Here is a 22513-nt window from a genome sequence, read left to right as displayed (position 1 = left end):
CCTGTCACATGCAGTGTTCTTTAAATTTTGTCAGTAGCCTTCAAGCTAAAATAAAACTTCACTCCTTTTAGAAAATACTAAGAATTTCTGATCTGGTAGCAGTAATCTTGAAATGCTGTTTCCTTGTTCCAGCACACAAGAGTAACACCATTTGAAAGTTTGGTAAAGCGTTTGTGTGAAGATTAGTAAGTGGTGAGCAAAACATCCCCTGGACTTTACCCAGGCTGCAGAAAAGTCCAGAGCAAAGGTCTAAAATGGAATCCTTAAAACTTGCGAGCCTGGCGTGCATTGTTTGGGGTGCTGGCATTGCTGCCTCAGAGCTCCAGTGAAATGCCATTTCCCACACCGTTCCTCCTCGCTTCTGGCAGTGGGCCCATTGTCCCTCCTGGTGTTGATCAATTCAAAATGTGAAGAGAAGGTTTAGTAACTGTAAGAGTTCGTTTACTAGCTCTTGTGTTCCTCAGCAGTAAAGCATCCAAAGGTGGAGCGAAATAACAGGGTTATTTTAGTCAGGGTGCTACAAGGGCTGTGGGGGCTCCCTGAGGGTTATGGGGGCTCCCTGGGGGGATCTGGCAGGGCAGGGCCTGGCAGCTGGGGCCTGTCCCACCGCCCCAGCCAGGAGCAGGGTGAACGGGGGCCATCGGGGCATTCCCAGCCCCAGGCATCTCCCTGGGGATGGGCTGGGCTGGGCTGGGGTCGGGCCGGGACATAGGCCCAGCTTGGCAGGCCCTGTGGCCAGGCAGGGCTGTGGGGGGTGGTGTCACTTGGGCAGGGGCTGATGGCCATGGTCAGGGTTGGAAGGGGGCCATGGGCAGGGTGTAAGGAGCCCCTGGGGGCTGAAACGGGGTTCTGGGCTGTGAGCAGGGACAGGCAGGGCTGTAGTGCCCCAGGGCCATGACGATTGATGTGCTGGTGTCAGTGTGGTATGATAATCTTCTCACAAAATAAGTGTGTTTTCATTGTATCTTTCTGTATCTCTGACTCTCAGCTAGAAGCTTGTCATGAAACCCTGTATGTTCAGGGACCTGTGGCATATCCACATTTGTATTTTGCTTGCTTTACGACGTGGCTGATAATCGTTACTTCTTTGAAGGCCTGTTCCCCGCCATTTTGAACCTGGCCAGCAACGCTCACATCTCCACCAATGCCACCTGCGGGGAGAAGGGACCGGAGATGTTCTGCAAACTGGTGGAGCACGTTCCAGGACGGCCCCTGCGCAACGCCCAGTGCCGCGTCTGCGACCATCGCAGTGCCAATCCCAAAGGCAAGTTTCATGTGTTTTTTTTTCGTTTCATGGGTTTGTGTCATTCTTTTTGACCCTTCCACATGAATACAGGGTGTATTGAGGTCAAATACTTTTGACTTGTAGTCTCTCCACTACATAATGAAACTACCTTTGAGCAAAGGGCTGACAGAAAGCGTGAACGCCTTAAATCAGTGTTAAGCACTGCAGAGTCCAGTGACCACCTTTTAGTCTGGGGGCAGATCTCGGCTTTTACTTCTTTATGACAGGAAGAAATTGTGCTCAGCAAGAAATAAATGTGCTGGGCCAGAGAAAATGCAGTGAGTTGTATTTTCAAGAGATGTTTAATTTTTTGCTTTGAAACAGAGCAGCACCCAATTTCCAGTGCAATCGATGGTACCAATAACTGGTGGCAAAGTCCCAGCATTCAGAATGGGAGGCAATACCACTGGGTCACCATCACCTTGGATTTAAGGCAGGTGAGTAACATGTAGGTGAGTGTCATTTATTGTATGTAGCATATAAGCCAATGCAGTTGATTACAGTTCTTCTGTGTTTAGATAGTGGGATATTTAGCAGTTAACTATTTAGTAGCACATAGTTGAACATTAATTTAGAGCTAATATGAATTGATTTTAAACAGATATATTTTTTCAATTATTGTTCTACAGCATCTTGGAGATTTCAGTACTATCAGACTGGAATGGAAGTGACTATATTTGTAAGCACATAGGTCACAGGTTGTAATTCATGGCACAGTAACAATTGTATATGTGTGGATGAGAGTGTTTATATAAGCATTCCTTCTGTCTTGGCAACTTTCCTCTGCCTCACCCTGCTGTCTTTTCTCCAGAAGTCCTCTGATAGTGTTTTCCTCTACCTTTGATTTCAAGCAAGTTACTTGAAGTCTGGGTTATCAAAGACTTATTTTCAAGCAGTAAACAGTTTTTTCAGGGTGTTGTCATAAGTGCAGATTTTACATGTGAGGATGCATCTGTTTCTGTTTATTAACTACAACTATCAGCCTGTCACTTGATCATTATGCAGTTTCTTAGTAAAAGAGTAAATGATTTGAAGAAGGACATGGTAGAAACATTGGACATTTTCTGTAAGAAAACAGAGCACAATATACTTCCAAGTATTAACTCTTGATCCATAGGTATTGTAACTCAGATACTGAGTTTCAGTGGAGAGAAAGGTAAGTGACTGGAGGATTATTGTATTCACATCAATTATCTCAGATAGTTATCTGAGATACCTATCTGAGATATCTCAAAGATCTCAAGTTAAACTCTTCTGTTTAAATTCCTCAGTATTTTGTATATTTACATTAAATATATAAGTATGTTAATGCAACATAATGGTCAGATTGAAGTGTAAAATGTCATAAAGTTCAATTGCAGGATCTCCAGAACCCTGGAAACACAGACTTTCCTCAGTTGAGGGGTAACCTTCAGGACTAGAAAACAAAACATGCATACAATGGGGCAAAGTTAATGTTGCTGAAAGAAAAGTTGAATGACATTTTCTGTGCTTCTCTTCTAATCACCATCTTGTTGAAAGGAGCGCTGGGAAGAAATACACCGTATCTTCTATGGAATTTTACTGTCAGTTGTTCTGAAGAGTTAGGGGTTATATCTATAAAACAGTGATTTCTGACGATGGGGAGGCTGGAACTGCCTGGGCAGAAGTTGGTTCCTCTGTTTTGGCACTTTACAACAAATCTTGGAGGAATTCATCATTCTTACACAGGAGGCAGCTAAACTCTACAAAGTGTTTGCTAATTTATTAGTTTGCCTATTAGGCATGGAAGAATCAGAAATCTCCTACTCTACTCCAAGAAAAGACAAAATAATTTCTGAAGGAAATGTGTTTTTTCTGGCTCTTTCTTGTTGTTTTGCTTTGGACAGATCTATGTGTTGGCCTGTCTAAGTTGTTTGAAAATCGTACCTCAGCAATCCATTATTAATATGGGGATGCTTCCAAACTCTGGAAGAAGCTTGTTACTAAGAAATGCATACTTGAGGTGTACAGTTGGTAACAAGCTTTGCAAGATCTGTAGGCCCTGCTTGAAAGTTATTTTAAAGATTAAAACAGAAGTTTTAAGTTTAGAACATTAAAGTGAAGCATAAGTTAAACAAGTGCCTAGTTTGCTTTTTAGTTAGAAAGCAAAACTGTTAGGAAGATAATCGCAAGGTATCTTTTGTCAGTGACAGAAGGTTTGGATAGGACTTTATTGTTGTTTGAAGAGTTGACTTTGTGTTTGGTTTGTACTTGGACAAACAGGAAGGAAAAATGAAGGAGGAGGGAATGCCATAGTTTTTATCCTCCTAGAACATTTTCACTTTAGAAACAGACCAGCTGAGCTGCCCTCTAAATCTTTTATTCTCCAGCCTTGGTGCTGTTGACGTTTCACCAAATACATATCTTTCTTCTCCTGACCCATGCTCAGTTTCACTAATTCGATTTGAAAAGTTTCCCCCAAGGGGCCTTTCTTCTGTGTTTTCCTTAGAGAGTTTGAGAGAGAGAAGGCATCTAGGGCTGTGCAAACTGAATGTAAATTACTGCTCTGTGAGAAAGGATTTGGTTAATAGAGATCGCTTGAAGTCAATGAGTTATTAGAGCTGACTTGGTGTGCTTACTTTAAGCGAGTCAGCTTCAGTAAAGAAAACACAAAAGAAAAGCTTGGGAAGGACCTTAGTGATTTTAGTGACTGTTTACTTCATAAACTTGTTTGAGAATGAGTAAAATGAGTTAAAATACTCTTCTATGACCTTCAAAAGTATTCCTGGAATTCAGTACCTGTAACTATGTGTGTTGCAGTACGTCTTTATCATTGGTACTTTTCTTACATTTCAAGTTTTGTGCATTAAATCTGCCAAGTAGCGTATTAAAGTAAATATGTCCTTTAACTTTCCTTGCCAAAATATAGAATATATTCACACTCTTTTGTGATGTGAAGAATGACCATCTGGTCATTATTTATGTTTTTTGAGTAATTATCAGAAGTTCTAGCAGTAAGTGGAGTGGATTGTTTCTTGGGATTGTTACCAATGTACAGTTTAGAGATGTAATCCAGCAGTCGGGTTGGTGAGTGCTGGAATGTAGGCTTGGATGGCAAATAAGGGGAAGATTCCCTTAGCTGGTGAAAACTGGCTCCACTCGGTAAAGTTCTGGACACAGTGTGTGTCCTGTGTCCTGTATTTGGCTGTATTCATGTCTAGGCTCAAAATTGAAGGAAGCAGAGGATGTTCTTTCAGCTAATATTCTACCTTGCACTTAGTTTATTTACTCTAAATACAGCCGGACTGCAGAGCAGTTTGATCGAATCTTGCTAAGAAAAGAGGGATGGCTAATAAAATCAGTATGGAGATTGCTGCTTTGATCTTTCTCCTTTGCAGAATCTGTGCTATTTATAACTAATGCTGAGCATTTTGGAAGAGTAGCCAGTGGGTACGTCATGATTTTTTAGCTCACGTGGATCATAACAACTAGGTACATGTTACATGTATGCTGGTGTGCTTTTCAGTCTTTCCAGGACCCAGATGTATGATAGTCTTCCCCCGGTCCTCCTCCTTCTATTAAATGTATGGCAAAGATCCAAAACTGGTGAAAGAGTAGTTTAGCAATGAGATGTAGTATTGATATACAAGATACCAAGATTTGATTTATGACCTTACGCTTCCAGCACTGGCAATGCTACAGAAACAAAACGCACAGCAACAGTTTTAGATAAAAACGTCTTTTTTTGCCTGAATTTCACTCCTCTGGCCAGTTACTTTGTGAAATTATAATGAATTAAAATAAATGCTGACTATTACAAAGTGTGCTTGGGCCAGCTGTAAAATATTTCTCTGCCACACACACATTTTCTTCAGTGTTATTGCTATGCTTCAGACTTTTCAAGGTACTTAAGGGTACTTTGTACTAGGCATAGCAGAAAGGCACAAGTTTGTATATCACAAAGCTCTTGAATTGTAAAGCAAGACCAGCTGTTCTTGGAAGACCCATAGTATCAAGTTGAGAAAACTCTGCTTCTGATTAAATCGTGGCTCATAAATATTTCATGAGTACTGGATTACCACTCAGAGTCATGTAAGAGTAACTCATAGTTTCTGCTATTGGAAAGTAAAAAAGAATGTAAATAATTATAATATGATTTGTACAGAGCTTTTATTTTGAAATCAATTGTCAAGAAGAGATTTCTGTAAGGGCAAATCCTTTGCTGATGTAAAAAGATATTATTCTGTTGACTTCACTCAACCAACGCTAATGTATTGTACGTGGCAAGCTTCCTTAAAAGACTTCTGAGGTTTTGTAAAAGTGATGATGCCGAGATTCAGGGAGCTCATCTGTACATTCTAACAGTACACTGCTTGAGTAAAATGAATTTTTCTTCTATTCCTAAGCAATGGTTGCACATAATAAATCAGAATCTGAAGGAAAAGATAATTCAGGAGACCATAAATTCTACTGGATTTAGTTTATTTTGCACTTTTAACACCACAGACTCCTCAGAACAAAACATAGCAAGCAATTGCTAGGCCTCACAGTCTCTAATAAGAGCTTTAAGCCATCTTTATCCCTTGAAAACACATTTCTGTGAACAATATAGGCTGATAGTCACCATATCCCTTCATGTAGTCTTCTACTATTTCAGAGTTTGTACAGATTCGTTTTAGACTTTTTGGACACTAAGATGAAATCTGACAAAAAGAGGCTTTTCTGGTAATCAGAAATATATGTGTTGACAACACTGAACAGAATGGATTTTGCAGTTTCAGTTAAAATGTGGAGTGATGTTAGTTGTAATAAACATTTTTCACCACAGGACTTGTCATGGGCTTTTGGAAAACGTACTTAGCTGTTTTTTAGATTCCCTTTCTGCATTCATACTCAAGGAAAGATTTAGCTGAATTTATAAAACTAGGAGGAACTAGTTTGCCAAGAGCCTTGCATTCCTCCAGGTATGTTCATTTTGCAATCTTCTGCATTATACAGTTTACATTATGCCAGTGTGATTGCAGTAAGGGATGCACTGGGTCACTGAAAGTGATCCGGAGGTCCTAAAGTTTTCAGGTTTTTTCAGGGTCAGGTAGAGTTTGGATTTGAATTGGGGTGTAGACTTGAAGTAGCAGTTGGTACCTCTGTTTTTAATAGGTTAACCATTTCTGAAATGTAGGAAAAAAAATAATGCATTGGGATTCATCTTTCCTTTTAAGTTTTCACTTTTGGAGCCTGGCACTTTGATACTCATAGATATAAAAAGACCGAATCTTCCCTTTTCGTTGTCTCCATTTGTGTAGATTGAAAAGTATAACTGGGAGTCTTTATCCCAAAAGACTACCAGGAAAACTGAGCTTGCCAGGACGTGTATCTGTGTGCTTTGTAGAGCACTGACCATGCCCTTGGAAATGGGGACTTTTGGCTAGTATCTGCTGGGTGGCCACTGCTGGCTGAGTTTACAGTCTTGAGCAAAAAAATGTGCAAACTTCCCCAATGAATGGGGAGAAGGGTTCATTTATAAATCTGTTTCAAGAATAATGCACTTCTTGTTGCTGGATCTGGGAGTCAGGGAAACAAGGTCATTAGGAAGGCTAAATAAAGGAGTAGTGACTTGTTGCATTGGTATTGGCTGCTATGAAGAAGAGGTTCTTCAGTACAAGTTTATTTGGCTGGTCTTTACAGTGGGGATTGAACTGCCTGTAAAATGACACTTTTAATCTGTGGCTGTTTGGGAATTGCTAACTTGCTTTGGCTTGCCCTTTTTACCCTTGTAGCTCAATAAGGAAATGAGTTCTGGGAAAGCTGTACAGTCAAATTAAAGTGTACAAATCATTAGCTCTTGCCACACAGCTCAAGTTTATCGCGTGGCTGGTTGGTGGACACTGAATGGATGTGGGAAGTGGTTAGAAATTGCCTTTGGTGATGTTCAAACCTGAAGAACTTATAAAAGTAAAAATCTGTGAAGAAGTGCTCTGAGGAAGATTGGAAAATCAGCTTGCATTACATGGGCTTCCTGGTTCAGATCCATTGTGGGTTGCAGAGGCCGTGGGATATGAAGTCTGCAAAACCCCTACCTGCTGTCATTCCTTAAAATATCTTCATCTCCAAACAATGGGAACAACTTAATCCCTTCCTCCATCTTCATTCCCTTGCTTGGGAACATAATCCGTGAGAGAACGTAACTCCTTCTTGTAGGTTGTCTTTTGACTTTTTGGCTGCAGGAGCATTTATACAAAACCCTTCCATTTCTATATTTTAACCTATGTTATTTCAGGGGCTGACAAATTTTCCTGGTGTTGCTGATATTCACTATCCTGTGAATTTACCTATGAAGTATTTTTGTGTATCTATGGGCTATGTGTGTAAATGGAAGAGAGTTGAGAGGATCGGGGGGAGAAGGCGGCAATGGTTTTTTACAGTGTGCATACTTAAATGTTTATAGAACCGTTTACTGATTTGTGAATGCCTCTTTTGGCATTGGTGAACTGTAGGCATGCAGGAAAAATCAATCACTAGATATCTTGTCTACCAAACATGGCTGCTTTTTTCCTGGAAAAATGTTGAGTTGAAAAGATTTAATTTATTGAATTGTGCATTAAATATGTGCACAGTTGCTGTGAAAATTTTTATCTTTAACCGCCTTTTCCCTTCACTGTCCCCTCACCAAGAAACTTGATATTTAAAATAAATTTAACTTGCATACTCTTGTGAATATCTTTTATTTCAGCACCAGGGGCTGCAGTTAGTTTGTGATGAAGGATAGCGCATTGTTACTAGTTGGAACTGGATTTAAAACTAGCTACATCAGCTGCAGACTATAATGGGTCTTGAAAAATCTCAATGTAATCAAAAGTAGATCAGTTGTTGTTCAGCCAACTGTGTAATAAGTATGGAAGTAGTTTAGTTGACGACAACAAGCAGAGAGGAAAAATAAATAAATAAAAGACATACAAGAGTTCTTGAGGAAAATTTTCTACCATGGCATTGGAAAAAAAATTGGGGTTCCAGTCTTGCATTTTTTTGTGCATTTGAGAGAGATGATTGACTTCAAAGGAACTTGGAGGTGCATAGCAGTTCCTAAGATCACTCAGTAAAACTTCCCTGGTTTTAACAGTTTTCTGCAGTTCTCTTCTGTGATGGAGAAGATACTCATACGAGTGACTCTTGTCACATACAAATGTCTTCAGGTTCGGGGTACTGAAATGATGATACCCCAGATGCTGCTGGTGTGTAACCCAGTGTGAAACAGGTATATAGCTCAACTACTGCTGACTGAATCAATGAAATCCAGGTTGTATATAGGGAATACAGTTACTTGACTTGAAGTCTCCTCAAATTCTGTTCTTTTCCCTTTAAAAGCATGTATTTTAGCATTTTTTTCAGTTGGAGCTTGTTGGCACGATGTACGTTTTATTTAAAAGAGGTCTTTTTCTTCATGAAAGCTGGACTATAATTCTTGGTATTCACTTGACTTTGATCGAATTTTAAGACTGTGCTGAACAACAGAGGATACACAGACCCCAGAGAAATTTTATTTCTAAGACTGTAAGGCTGTGACTAAACAGTGAGCTGGCTTTTCTTTTTTGTTTACTTCTGCTTGCATTGCTGAAATGTCATATAAGTCAGTAGACAAAATCCTCAGTTTGTGTCAATTTTTATATTTATTGTAACAACTGGAAATTTTCTGTTTGTGTTTGATATCTCAAAGGCTGAAACTGAAGTGCCTGGAAATAAAATCAGACCAAGTGAATATAATGTTTTAATTTACGTTATCACCAAATTTTTTTCCTTCTCATGTCTGCAAGATCTCCTAAGCGAAGCTCTGTTCACTTAGACAATGTCTTGTTTCAAAAGTAGTTTCCTGAATTGCATGCACAGTACAACTACCATTTATCTCTGTGTGTTTATTTCCTCATTTGACAAAATCAAAAACTGCTTTTATGTAGCAGGTACTATTCTTGCTCTGACTTTAACCTGTACTGGAAAAAAAAAAATAAAATTTGAAATGTCTGAAAGAACTGGTTGTGGCAAACTTGAGCTCAACACAATATTAATACTGCACATGCAGACAGGAATTATGATGGTTATACCAGCTGACCAGGCAGTCTGCTCAAGTGAGAGTACATAGCTCTGAGATGGTGGAATAATATGGCATTTTTTTTTTCATCTAAATGTGGCTTGATACTATAGTGCATGTAAAACATTGTCGTGGTTTGGGCTGGACTGGCCACTGAAATGAATGACAGATGCTCTCCCCACCCGCTCCCTTCAGGGAGAAAAGTACCAGAGAGAAAGAGACTTATGACTTTAAAAGAAACTAAACTACTTTAATAAAATATTAATAATTTAAAAAAAATACAATGATATATATAAAAAAAGAAAATAATGAAATTATTATTTAGCTTGCTTGATTTCAGCACGTGTTTCACAATCGTGGATAACCTGCGCAATAGCGTCCATGGTTAAATCCACTCCTTGGTCACGGGCCTGTTTGTATGTTGCATCCCTTCCTTGATGACCTGAAGTGTCATGGGCCCACTGAGCTAAAAATAGTTCACCTTTATGTTCCCAGTCCAAATCCATCTGTAATATTTTAGCAGCCTGATCTACTTGTTGATTGTTTTGATGTTCCTCAATGGCCTGACTCATGGGTACGTGGGCATCCACATGTGGATTAAACTCCTGTAAGAAGTCTTACCAATTTGCAAGGACAGCCTTTTGAAATGAGGTGATGTAATAGGTATTAGGTAAGGAAGAAGATAGTAGCTTTGCAATAAGTGCACTTCAGTGTTAGTGTCTAATGCTGTAAGCTAGTCGGGGGCCAGTGCAGGTTATCTAGCTGCCATGACAAGGTCATTTAAAAGGTGATATCGACTTACTTAATGCCATGCCTACTCAAACAAGTGCCAAACAGTGCTGTTGTGTGGATGGGGATTTCACTTAGGATCCAGGATTGTTAAAAAAATAGTCAAGATACCTGTATAGCTTAGAGAGTACACATCTTAAAAGAGCTACTATTCTTAAATAAGTTTATCGTGTTGTATTTGTCACATTCATCTTATTTGTTTCTGTGTGTTTTCAGCAGTGTCTGTAAATAGTCTTCTGCTTAAGTAACGTTAACACAGGGTGAAAATGGAATGCACAGAGATTTTTAAGGTAGGGTGTAAAAAGCTTATCAGAAATGCTATTACTGAGAGGATTAAACTACCAGCTAAAATGTGAAACAGAGTTGTTTTGGCTGCAGTTGTTTTGAAAAAAACAACCCACTTTGAAGCCCTCAGTGGTTCAGAAAAGCTAAATAGCACACCGCATAGAAAGAGTGTTATATGCAAGTAATCCTGAAATGTACAGTGTAGATACAGGTTTCAGCTATTACATTAACACAGAATGATGCACTGAATACATTTGGTCTTTTTTTAGTCACATAAACAAATGTTTTGTTGTAATGTTCAGAGTTTTGACAAAAACCGATACGTATTTCTGTTAGTAAAAGACTAGATTGGACTTTTGTCAAAAGTTTATGCAAAAATTTTGTCCAGAATCACTGTACCAAATTTTACCCTCTCCCAGGCAAACCATATACTGCTTTTAAAATTTAAGTTTAGTACCCAAGTGGCTTCCAGTGATCTTTTACAGCACAGTGAAGTGTTAAAATTTTCTTCGTGCATTTTTTAGGTCTTTCAAGTTGCATATGTCATCATCAAAGCTGCTAATGCTCCACGACCTGGAAACTGGATTTTGGAACGCTCCATAGATGGCACAGAGTTCAGACCATGGCAGTACTATGCAATTAGCGATACTGAATGTTTAACTCGTTATAATATTACACCCAGAATTGGGCCGCCAACTTACAAGAGAGACGATGAAGTGATCTGCACCTCCTATTATTCCAGACTAGTTCCCCTGGAACATGGAGAGGTATGTTTGTTTTTGCACTTGTGGTTTGTGAGCAAGAACATGGACTGATAGCAATTTGAAAACATTTGGATTACAGTTACAGTGTTCATCGCCCTCAGCACTATCAGATGATCTGTTATTCTTCTTTAATGATACTATCTTTACATTACGTACCAGCATAGTAAACTTTTATATGTTGGGATGAAACATGTCTTTGGCTCTACATATTCCCGTTACTAAACTCTTTGTTCTCTCCGCATAATTTGATGGTAGCTATTAGCTGTGAATTATTAGTTACTTTATCCTGAAAGACTATAACAGAGGCTCTATGTTTTGCCAGGTTTTTCATTTAATAAAGAAAACCCCTGTGTTAGGAACACCTGGTTGTGTGAGATAAAGCTGCAAACACTGGAAGTGCTCGGCACAGCTGGAACTCCTAAACAGGCCTTGGCATTCTTTCAGGGACGTAGCATAATTAAAAGAGCTACGAGTTGTGCAGCCTCACTGTTGATTGTTCTTTCTTTTAACAAACTCTATTCATGGTACTTGTGTAATTTATTACATAGAGGCAGCTACATAATGAAATGATACATTAAAACCAGCGGTTATTCTATTGTGAATGCTATAATGTAAGAGCATGATAATAAATGCAGTGTTATCCCATGGAGAATGCTAGTAACTCTTGGCTTAATAGAAGCCAATATGTTTTTACTTCTTGGTTAAAAAAAGACTGGAGCGTATGCAGCTAAGGGCTAAAGTGTGTCAAACTTCTTTACATAAACTTAAAACTATGTTTCAGCAAGAACAAAACAATGAAATTCAGTAACATCAAATCCCATTCACTTTAATCAAGTGTTTATTGCAGCGGTGTAAGCATGTGCCCCACAGATCAGATGTAACAGACAAAGAAACTTAACCTGTCTCTCCACACAGCCTGAAAGCCCTTAGGTTGACTTTGTACGAACAATGCCTCTTGTAACGTACGCCTGATGTCTGATAGGCCATACAACTCCAAACCCAGGAATGCCAGAGATTCAGTTTAGTGACAATTTTTTCTTATTTATTTCTTATTTATTTTCCCTGAATTAATTGGGTGATACTATCCAGAACATTGCTTTTTTTTCTTAGTGCAGTAACATAAAAACATAACATAAGAACATAAAAAATGACAGAATTAAATTGCCGCGTACTACATAAAAACTGTCATTCACAAAGGTAGGCTGCTCCTTCATAGCCGGAATGGCAGACAGACAGGAATATTCCCTGCACACGGTATCTCACAATCTGTATTAGTGAATCTTGGCACCCTTTAGAAAATATATGTATTTACTGCTCTGTAATTGGTTCTGGCCAACCTATTGAACTTAAGTATGGGGTTATAGGAAGTCCTGCAGAGCAGCTGATCTTTACAAGCACCTGCCTTGTGTCCAGCATTTGTTAGTATCCCAGTGTTCTGCAGTCAGCTTGTAGTACCCTGGTGTGAAAGAACTCGTAGGGTAAAAGGACCACATGTCTAAATGTTCCGTCTTCAGTTGCGTAAAACATGGGTACAAGGATGAATAATCTGTTCTGCATGTCTGTAACAGGATGGAAAAAGTGGTCTGAAATTGCAACAAGGAAAACATGGTTTAGAGATCCAGGAGCATTTCTAACTATAAAGCCAGAAAGGGCTGGAGTAGATTGCCTTGGAGGATTGTTGAATCACTACCAACAGTGGTCTTCAAGAACATCTAATAGAAGTATTGCAAATTCTGCTTAGGGGTAGGAAATGGAGTAGAAGAATTCTGTGTGATTCTATGAGAGCTGAATATTATAAGGTGGTGTTAATTTGCAGGATTGGATCTGGTAAAAGTTTTGGGTTCATAACTGTTATTCTGCAGTTGGAAAATTGATGATGGTTAGTTTCTGAATGGGCTATCATAAAAATGAAATTTTTTGAACACAGCATATTAGAATATTTAGAAGGAATGGGGATAACTCATAAATGGCAAAATTTTAATGTTGAGAGTGTGAACTCCATTACCAGTCTCTGTTTGTATGTCTTTGAAATAACATGGTTCCTGTCTAGGAAGCTCCTAGACCCACTACAGAATTAAGATTTTTAAAAAAATAATAATTAAAACATCTTTAATATTTAGAAATATTTTCAGAGGAACGACTTGACAGTACTGGACAAAGTTGAAACTATAAATTTAAGAGTAGTATATGAGACAAAATTAGTCTTCATAAATGAGAATAAGTCATGCACTCTAAAATGTAGCTGACAAGCCCAAAGCATGACCCCTTTTTTGTTGTGGACACCGGGTGAACTCTTTACCTTTCATTTGTGGCTCATTTTTCAGTTTGTCTTATAAAACGGAGCAGGAACTCCTTGTGTGTTCCTAAGTTGCTTTGGAAAGATGGAAGGGGCTGTTGCCAGAATAAGTTGTGCAGCTTTTACCAAAAGCCTTCTTAGTGGGGTCAATTGGGATTGCACAAGAAAGATGGAGGCCAGATGGGCTGGTTTGTGGTGGGAGCCCCTTGTTTTCAATTGTCGTATGTGTTGTGGCTTCCCACTGCACTGTCATATCACTGAGTACCCCTTGCTGATTGGGAAGCCCTATGCCAGCAAGGCATAGGATTAATGACCCCAGGCTGAGCATATGTGCCATGTGATGTTTTGCAATAAGATCTTTACAAATTGTGGAGGAGAAATCTGTAAGGACAAAACTGTACTTCTGGCCAGAGTTACATGTTCCATGTCAATAAGGGAGAGGAAAGAAGACTGGGGGAATGAAGGACTAGCTTGTGGTACTGCTTTTCTCTTTATGCTGTCTCCACAAAAGTCCAGGAGACTTGAGACTATGATGAGTGGTGATTTCAGGACTGTGTGAGTCAGGAAGCAAGAATTCTACCTGCAGGTAGAGGATAGGGAAGAAAAAAAGAATTCCAGGTAGTTTAACATCCCTCTATCCTATGTTGTTGGAACACAAGCTTAAGTTCTATGTTTTTAATTCTCAGACTAAGATGTTTGTTGTTGCAAATGAATCACAATTATGTTTATGATTAAGCTAGTCCCTCTTTCTAGATTCACACGTCACTGATCAACGGTAGGCCTAGCGCTGATGATCCTTCACAAAAGCTTTTGGAGTTTACTTCTGCACGATACATTCGCCTACGACTGCAACGTATTAGAACTCTTAATGCTGACCTCATGACTCTCAGCCATAATGATCCTAAAGAACTAGACCCCATTGTTACCAGAAGGGTAAGCTGATTGTTCATAAATGGTATTCAGTGTGACTTGATGGGAGAGCCTTTTCTGATCTGTTTGAGGAGGAGGCCATGCTTGATCCCTGCCATTCACAGAGTTGTTTTGATAGGTTGTTAAATAATTATTGCCTTCCCTTTGACATTATTAACAACAATACCTTGTCAGAAATAACTTCAAACAAATGCTTTTTAGATACTGGCTTTTATTTGTTTGCTTTTTGTTTTATTAGTTTGTGTAAATGACTTATGCTAGGAACAGTGTTTATAATACTTTATCATCAAAATAAAAAATATGGTTTGGTTGATGGAAATGTCACTTAGATTGCTCTTGGTGCAACTGCAGTACCTTTTCTGGTGTATCAATGATTTCAGGACCCAGTGCTCTGGTTCATAAAAATAATTATTTGAAAACCTTGCAAGTGAGAATTTTGATGTCTGATGAGTGTTTGCTTCATTGCTTAAGGCTGCTGTAATCAATTGCTTTAAAGCCTATGAATTAATAATAATGCAAAACACTTCGATAGAATTCTGAGAGTATTAACTGATCTTTACACATTTGATATGGAAACTGAGGCACCAAGCACTTGGGCTGACTTATTCAAGCTCTCAGAGAAATTCAGTGTTGGAGCCCCTAATAATGGTACCTACCATGAATTAACTGTCCTGCGGTATTTCTGCTTTGTATTTTGCCATTTTGCTGTGTACATTGGCACTGCTTCTGTGAGGTCTGGTTGGGTAGCTGGGTACAGAATGGAGAAAGGAATTTAGATTTGATCAGGATTTGGTGGGTACTTTCAAAGCAGCCCCACTCTTACCCCAGTCATGGACATGCCCACTCAGCTGCAGCATTTCTGGAGCGTAAAATCCGGATGTTCTACTTGTTCCATCTGCCCCATGTGGGAATTGCTAGACTGCAAGTGCAGAGTATTGGACAGCTGCTCCAGCTGTGACTTGCTGGCCATAGGGAAATGGTTAACGCACAGTCTGAGCAAGTGAGATGTTCCTGTGGAGCAGGCTAATTGACATTTAGGTCTGTTGATAGTATTGTAATATGAAGAAATACACCCCAAAAAGAAAGGCTCAACATGGAAGCATGCAAACATACGGCTGTGAAACAAGGGTGTTGAGGACAAGCATTCCCATTGCTTTTCTAACACACACAGTTGTGCAATCCAGGGCTTAGTACTACCCAACCTAGTTTCATGCAAAACTTATTGCAGTTTTGCATGAAAAGCTATGCATCTTCGTCTTTACAAGACCTGGGTTTTATTGGGCAGGGTTCCCAAATCCTGATGTCTCACCTTATGTCTCACTGTGCAACCGACTACAACTAAGGTAATCACTTCCAGCTTTCTGGATTGTGTTTTTATTGTTTTTTAAGACTTTACATCCAGTTCTTGATACCAATTTTGTCAGTTTCTTGTACATGGTCTTGTAAAAGGGATGATTTCTAAGTGTTCAACAGCACCTTTATTTCTGTATTGTATTTATTTGTCTGTAGCATTTGATTAGCATTGGTTTCTTGTTCAGCTTCAAGCTGCAGACAGCTGCTGTGAGCCATGCACTGTGAGTTTTAAGAAAACAGGACAAAGGAGATGAAGCAGGGAATGTAGTGAACTCCCTCTGTTACTAAGAAATATAGCTCTGCTTTTGTCCTCCTACTTTTCTCAGGCTGGACCTCCTTCTTTGTAGTTAAGGATTTACTGTTCATGGTAAGTCCTTGAATATTTTTTGTAATTCAAATCCATGAGATTAAAAAAATACTAAAATACTAAACATAATAAAAAATTTAAAACATTAAAAATTAAGTATGAAATCAAAGAGGCTAGTTTGCTCTGGTTCCAAGATCCTTCAAAGAAATAACAGTCCATGAGTCAGCATGCCTGACCACCCAGGGCCACCTCCTCTTCCTGAACCAGATGACTGTGGGGTTGTTAGGTCTGACAGTCTTGAACTCTTTCCTTAGAAGTATCCTCAAAAAGTGTTTCTTTTTCATTCCCCTGTAGTACATACTTCCCAGGATACAAACAGGCCAACCATGTTGATAGTTGCAGCTGTAACTGAACCCAGATGGTCATTTCCTGCCTCTTCCTTGCCTTGAAAATTAAATCCTTTCCTTATGTATGTTGCTTTTTCTCACCACCTGGCAATATTAATGGATTGTGCTCTGCTGTATCACCAATTTTTAAGCTAAGAATTTGGGTGGAATAATACAGTGCCTACACACTAGTAGCAAAGAGCTGGTCTGGAAGCAAGTGCACAAACAGGTTTTAAGGGAGAGCAGAGTTCCCATTTTAAGGAAACATACTCTTACTCCCCAGACTGAAATTAAAATGTAGCAATTACGCTTCATGGTTTCTTACAGGGTGAAAAAAGGATTATTTTACAAGTAAATTTTGGCTGAGGTCACATTTGGTGGTCTTTCCTTAAACTGAGGAATTGTGCATACTTATTTAAAGTTAAAAGTCCATTATTATTTTATACTAGTGAGGAAAAATACGGGGAAAAAAATTTTCACAAAATGGAAGGTTTCCCCAAGTGGCAAAAGTTCAAAGCTTCTTTTATTTTCTTGGCATTTTTCAAATCACAGAATAGTCGAATGCTAGTATTTTATTTTCCAGAGTAGAGGTGAAGATGTAAATACATGTAAATGTATTTTATTCATCCCTTTTTCAACTTTTTTTTTGTAGTACTACTATTCAATAAAGGACATCTCTGTTGGTGGCATGTGTATTTGTTACGGCCATGCTCGAAGCTGCCCCCTGGATGAAATCACAAAGGTATTCTTTAATCTCATTGATTTATTTTCACAAAACAGCATTTCCAATTAAAAAAGAAAAAAAAAAGTACTTTGCCTAAGGAGAATGAGAAAGAGGAGACTAAAAGAGATCTTATGATATGGTGCACACAAATTATTTGTGATAATTTTCTTCCTTTTATGTGTAAGCATATCTAGATCTCTGGTAATGTGACTTTCTTAAAGTAACCTCTTTTTCTTTGTCATTAAATTGAAACAATTGTAACAAGGGGCACAGCAAGAAATAGCCTCTCTTGCAACACAGGAGATTTGTCCCTCCTGTTCTAGAAAGGCTATTCCCCAATAGTTGATACACCGTGGTTGAGCAGTCTGATGCTAGTTGTGAGTTATTTGTGGGTCTTGACATTTTCTGGAGTAAATCTGATATTAGGCTTTTGGCAACACTGATAAAATTATCCATTAAAAAATATTTCAAGAAAGCAAATTTTTTATTCTTAGAAATTGCAGTGCCAGTGTGAACACAACACATGTGGAGAGAGCTGTAACAAGTGCTGTCCAGGCTACCACCAGAAACCTTGGCGACCAGGAACCATTTCTGCTGGGAACAAATGTGAGAGTAAGTATGCGCAGAGGTTTAGTTAGTTTCATAAAGGCTTATTATGTTCTTGTTTGAGGTTGCCTTTCATATAGATCTATAATAATTCCCAAGAAAAAAGCACAAACTATTAACTGTCTTTATGGGATTATATAAAGGTAGAGGACCCACTTCTAATCATAAGTGTTGAGATTGTTTTAAATTTTTTATCCAATATAACTTCCTAGCTACTGGAGTTGTCGTGTAGTAAAGCTTTCAGAGTCTCTTTTTCAAAGAGACGTAGGGATTTATTATGCTCCTGTAAAAACTAGCAGATTTGCATCAATCATTTTGTTAGCTACTTGAAATGCAAATTTCTTACATTGATCATAAATTTTGTCAGATAAACAACTTTGTTCTGATAACAAATGTTTTGGAAGAAACTCCTTATTGGCCAATTTCATATCGTCTGGTAGACTGACTTAAGCTGTGCCAGTACAGCTGAATATGTTGCTAGGGCTAGTTAGTGCGTTTTCTCTCTTCACATTGCTAATGCATGGCACAAGCTGCAGACAATTAAGACAATTAGATAAAATGTACAGTTGCAAATGGAAAAGTAGTCTCTTTAGTTGAAGTCTTTATACAAGTAGGTGTTTATGACTGTTTGGACTGAAGTATCTTCTAACCTAAATCAAATTTATACTCGTGTGCTGATATGGTGGACTTCTCAGACTTTTGTCCATAATACCAATAAGGGAAGAATTAGGCAGATTTTCTTCCATAATCCAGAGGACAGACAATGAAAGAACAGTTATTGGTAATAGCACATACCGCTACTAACATTGGTCCTGACAGGATCATCTTAGTGGTATCTACAGAATACTGTTAAAAATGGTGCTATTAAAGTCGTGACAGTGGTTTTGAAGTGTGCTTACTTGCTAAGAAATATAGTGTATCGTGACTGCTGAAGCATATAGCATGGTTAAAGGGAAAAAAGGCACTTGAGATGAATCGATATGCTCTTCTGCTTAGATTTTCCACTTTGAAAAATGTCAATGTTATAGAAAATGTTATACAGTGTAAATAAAAAAAAAGGATGTCTCTTCCCTTCCTTCTCAGAGTGCAACTGTCATAACAAAGCAGAAGATTGTTATTACAATCAGAGTATTGCAGATCTGAAAAGGAGCATGGATATTCATGGCCAGTATATAGGAGGTGGCGTGTGTTTAAACTGTACTCAACATACTACTGGGATCAACTGTGAAATGTGTGCTGATGGATATTTTAGACCACACAAAGTAAGATTTGGAAAATACTGTTCTAACATTTTGGTGAATTACAACACGATATGATGATGTGTATTTCAGCTCATTGTAATGAATATATATATATATATATATATATATGTTTAGCATTTGCAGAATAGCTAAAAACTATAGAGGTGGGTTTTTTTTAATAGATGACATATCACTAAAACTTACAGAAAAGAACATAAAATGCTTGTTCAGTTATGTGGGAGGGAAGTTGGAGAGGAAAAGCGTAAGTGAAGATGAAACTTGAAGTCCTACTGTGAAAGTGTAGGTGTTCTGATAGGAAATCCATTTCTCCTGTGGATAAAGTTTTAAGAAGTGCCAGTACTGAAGTTTTAGTGTCTTCAGAAGTGTCAAAATTGTGTACGATCCTATATCAGCCCATTTCAACCAGTGTTAAAACGGACTATTACATGATTCTAAGATCAGACTCTTTGTCTCATGAGATGTTGCAATAAATATTCTTCTTCTAGACATGATTATTGTAGAACATGTGCTCGCTGAGCCTGTGTACTTTCCAGTTTATTGACAAGTGTCGCTCTTTGGAAAAATGACCTAAACTCTACAAAAGACATCGTTAAGATGTGACTAATGGAGTTAAACATATGAATTTCCTGCAATGTTAGAGGTCTCTGTATAATGAGACATAACGGAACTAAACTTCTACCCCACAAGGTCTTGCTTTGGCAAGTTCACGCATATTTTGGAAAACCCATGCTTTAGAAATCTAGCATAAATTCAAGACATTGGATAGGAGACATTCAAGACCAGGCTCGATGAGGCTCTGAACAATCTGATCTAGTTAAAGATGTCTCTGCTTACTGCAGGGGGGTTGGACTAGATGACCTTTAAAGGTCCCTTCCAACACAACACATTCTATGATTCTATGATAAATTGGTGCAGAGAGCAAGGATGAGTCTGTAGGAGTATGGTTAGACAGCAGGTACAGCTCATCCAAAGAAGTAAACCGGAGTCGGGAGGTTGTCTGATTCACTTGCTGTAAGAAGCATTGAAGAGAAGTCTTCAATCAACTTGTAGCCAATAAATGTGTATCTAGAGGTCATTACTGGTTTGCTTTATATCTGAAGTGCCTCAAAGGAAAATTTTCCCTGAAAGAAAATAAAATCCTTGTCATATGAATTGTGTTGCCTTATATTTCAAAGATGTATAGATCATGAAGTCACAATGAATCTTCATGAATAGATAATCTGCCCTCCCATTGAACACAGAGCCAAGGATTTCTTTCATTTCCTTCCTCTTTGAACCAGAGCATCCATTCTTGTCTTAAACATTTCCATAATCTTTGGCAAACCATCACAGTGGTTAATTGCTGTTACATTAAAAAACTATTTATTCTGAATGTGTCGGGCTTCAGCTTCCAGCCATTAGCAGTTACTGTACCTTTGTCTGTGCTATTGAAGATCAAATTTTGTTCCCACATTGAAGTTTTTTTCTAGGCTGCAATCCCCTGATCTTCTGTTTGCTAAAATTAAAATGGTCCCTTGATCTATTGCTGCATACTAGCTTTTCCAGTCTTTATTCGTATTAGTTCTGGTGATCCCAGACAAGAAACAAATGTAAAATTACTTTTCTCAGTTAATAATTGGAGAGTTTAACAGACAACGTTTGTTCGTAGGTTTCTCCCTATGAAGATCACCCATGCTATCCCTGTGCCTGCGACCCGTTCGGCTCTCTGAGTTCTAACTGCATTAAAGATGAGCACCATTCTGACTCACAGCGTGGTAAGGGAGCGGGAAGTGCCTTTTCTCTAAACTTCAAATCTGGATATATTTCTTGCCAGTTAGGTACCACTTCAAAACAATAGTAAATATTTAGGAAGGAGAGGTGAGGCATAACATACTTTTAGGATTTTAAGGTATGTCAGGTCCCTGAATGTGTCCTTGTGTGGGGATGGTGGCCTCTAACTGTGTAAAACAACGTGATGGATTGAGATCTAATACTGTTGTTTATGAATGCTGTTACGGCTGTCACAAAATCCATTTTGCTGCTGTTTCTGTGCATGTGGTACTCTAAACATGAAAAATAGATGGTGAGACTGACATTATGCCAAGTATCTGTGTGGAGTATGACTTGGAGTGTAATAAAAAAGGAATTTTAAATTACTTGCACCCTCTGAGAAATCTTGAATCCAGCCTACTGACTGCTCTTATTTATTTGTTTCTGTATTTTTGCTTTTCAAGGGACTTGGCCAGGTCAGTGTCAATGCCGAGAAGGTTACACTGGAGAAAAATGTGATCGCTGTGCATTTGGGTATCGGGGCTATCCAAACTGCCTGCGTTGTAACTGCAGCCTTATTGGTAGCATTAATGAAGATCCATGCACAGAGCCTTGTCTTTGCAAAGTGAGTATTAAACTGTCATTTTTGTTTAAAAACAAATCTGTGTATTGATTCATAAACTCCTCTTGAATTGACAGTATGCCTAGCTGGGTTTGGTTTTAGGGATGACTGCTGATATTTCTTTTCAAAGTCACTGATTTTTTGTAAAGAAAGGATATGTTCATAACATCTGCTTTGTGTGAAAAAACAGCATGCATATTTGGAAAGAACTATTGGAACACTTACATTAGATGTATATATGAAATGGGATTTAATTATTTGATTACAAAATCTAAGCCATAAAAATGTTAAAAAGAGAGCAGTTTTGCAGCCTTCTTTTATTTTTTGGTAGATGTCCAAACCTCTTGAAATATCTTGCAGCTGTAGATTCTGCTGAACTTTTACAAAGCTGCGTGTCAATATTTAAAGGAGTTACACTTAATTTCTGTACCAAATGTTAGCTAGTAGTTTATATATTTGTTGCCAAGTATGACAGTGAACAGGAGCCAAAAAAAATGTGGTTTGTTTCACAATTTTTCTGAAACTTCTTAGTCCTTTTGCATGATTTATCAAACATATAAATAATGAAAGTCTAGAAGAAAGAAATAGCACCAGTGGCCAATTTAAATACGAAAAAGGAGATAAAACTATTTTGCCTGATTTTGAGCTAGAGTAACACTATACTGGCCGATGCAGCTAACTGGTGAAAATTTCAGTATAAACTGAACCAGAAACTGTCCCCTTTCAGTGCTGTTGTGGGCATGAGCCTGGCATACAGAATTTTTGAGCCAGATCACTGAGCCAGTGGCCCACCTAAAGAGGTGAAAGCAAGGAAGGAGAAAAGTTACGTGCTCCAAATATCAAATGAAGAAGACAGGATTTCTAAGCCTATGCAGGCTCTGTGAACACAGTAGTGCAAGCTATTCCTTTTATAGTCTGAATTTCGAAAAGAGTGATCTTTTGTGAAACACACCTCTTGACGTATAGTCATTGGGTAAAAAATTTTATTTTTCTTCAAGAAAGAAATGATAATTTCTGTCTAATAATGTTAGAGACAGAGTGAATGTGTGATCCAAGTGCATCCTGAGGACTGAAAAATAAAAAAGGCAAAAACAGCATAGAAATATTATTTCTG

General features: G+C 38.4%; 1 protein-coding gene across 3 annotated transcripts in view; it reads left to right on the top strand.

Moving 5' to 3' along the window:
• LAMA1 (laminin subunit alpha 1) overlaps window positions 1-22513 on the top strand; it is a 108618-nt gene that overhangs the window by 23413 nt on the left and 62692 nt on the right. For all 3 annotated transcript variants that reach the window (XR_008464753.1, XM_054190708.1, XM_054190709.1), the window contains exons 2-10: window positions 1094-1264; window positions 1610-1722; window positions 10925-11167; window positions 14214-14393; window positions 17089-17178; window positions 17655-17772; window positions 18850-19028; window positions 20677-20782; window positions 21242-21402. Coding sequence is in view for 2 of the 3 variants with exons in the window: in XM_054190708.1 (XP_054046683.1) it covers window positions 1094-1264; window positions 1610-1722; window positions 10925-11167; window positions 14214-14393; window positions 17089-17178; window positions 17655-17772; window positions 18850-19028; window positions 20677-20782; window positions 21242-21402 (1361 nt within the window). In the remaining variant the exon portion in view is untranslated. The remainder of the gene's footprint in view (window positions 1-1093; window positions 1265-1609; window positions 1723-10924; window positions 11168-14213; window positions 14394-17088; window positions 17179-17654; window positions 17773-18849; window positions 19029-20676; window positions 20783-21241; window positions 21403-22513) is intronic.

This window comes from Rissa tridactyla, chromosome 2 (assembly GCF_028500815.1).
Source record: "Rissa tridactyla isolate bRisTri1 chromosome 2, bRisTri1.patW.cur.20221130, whole genome shotgun sequence".
Taxonomy (NCBI): domain Eukaryota; kingdom Metazoa; phylum Chordata; class Aves; order Charadriiformes; family Laridae; genus Rissa; species Rissa tridactyla.
The sequence above is the reverse complement of the archived record's forward strand: the minus strand, read 5'-3'. Positions and strand labels throughout refer to the sequence as shown.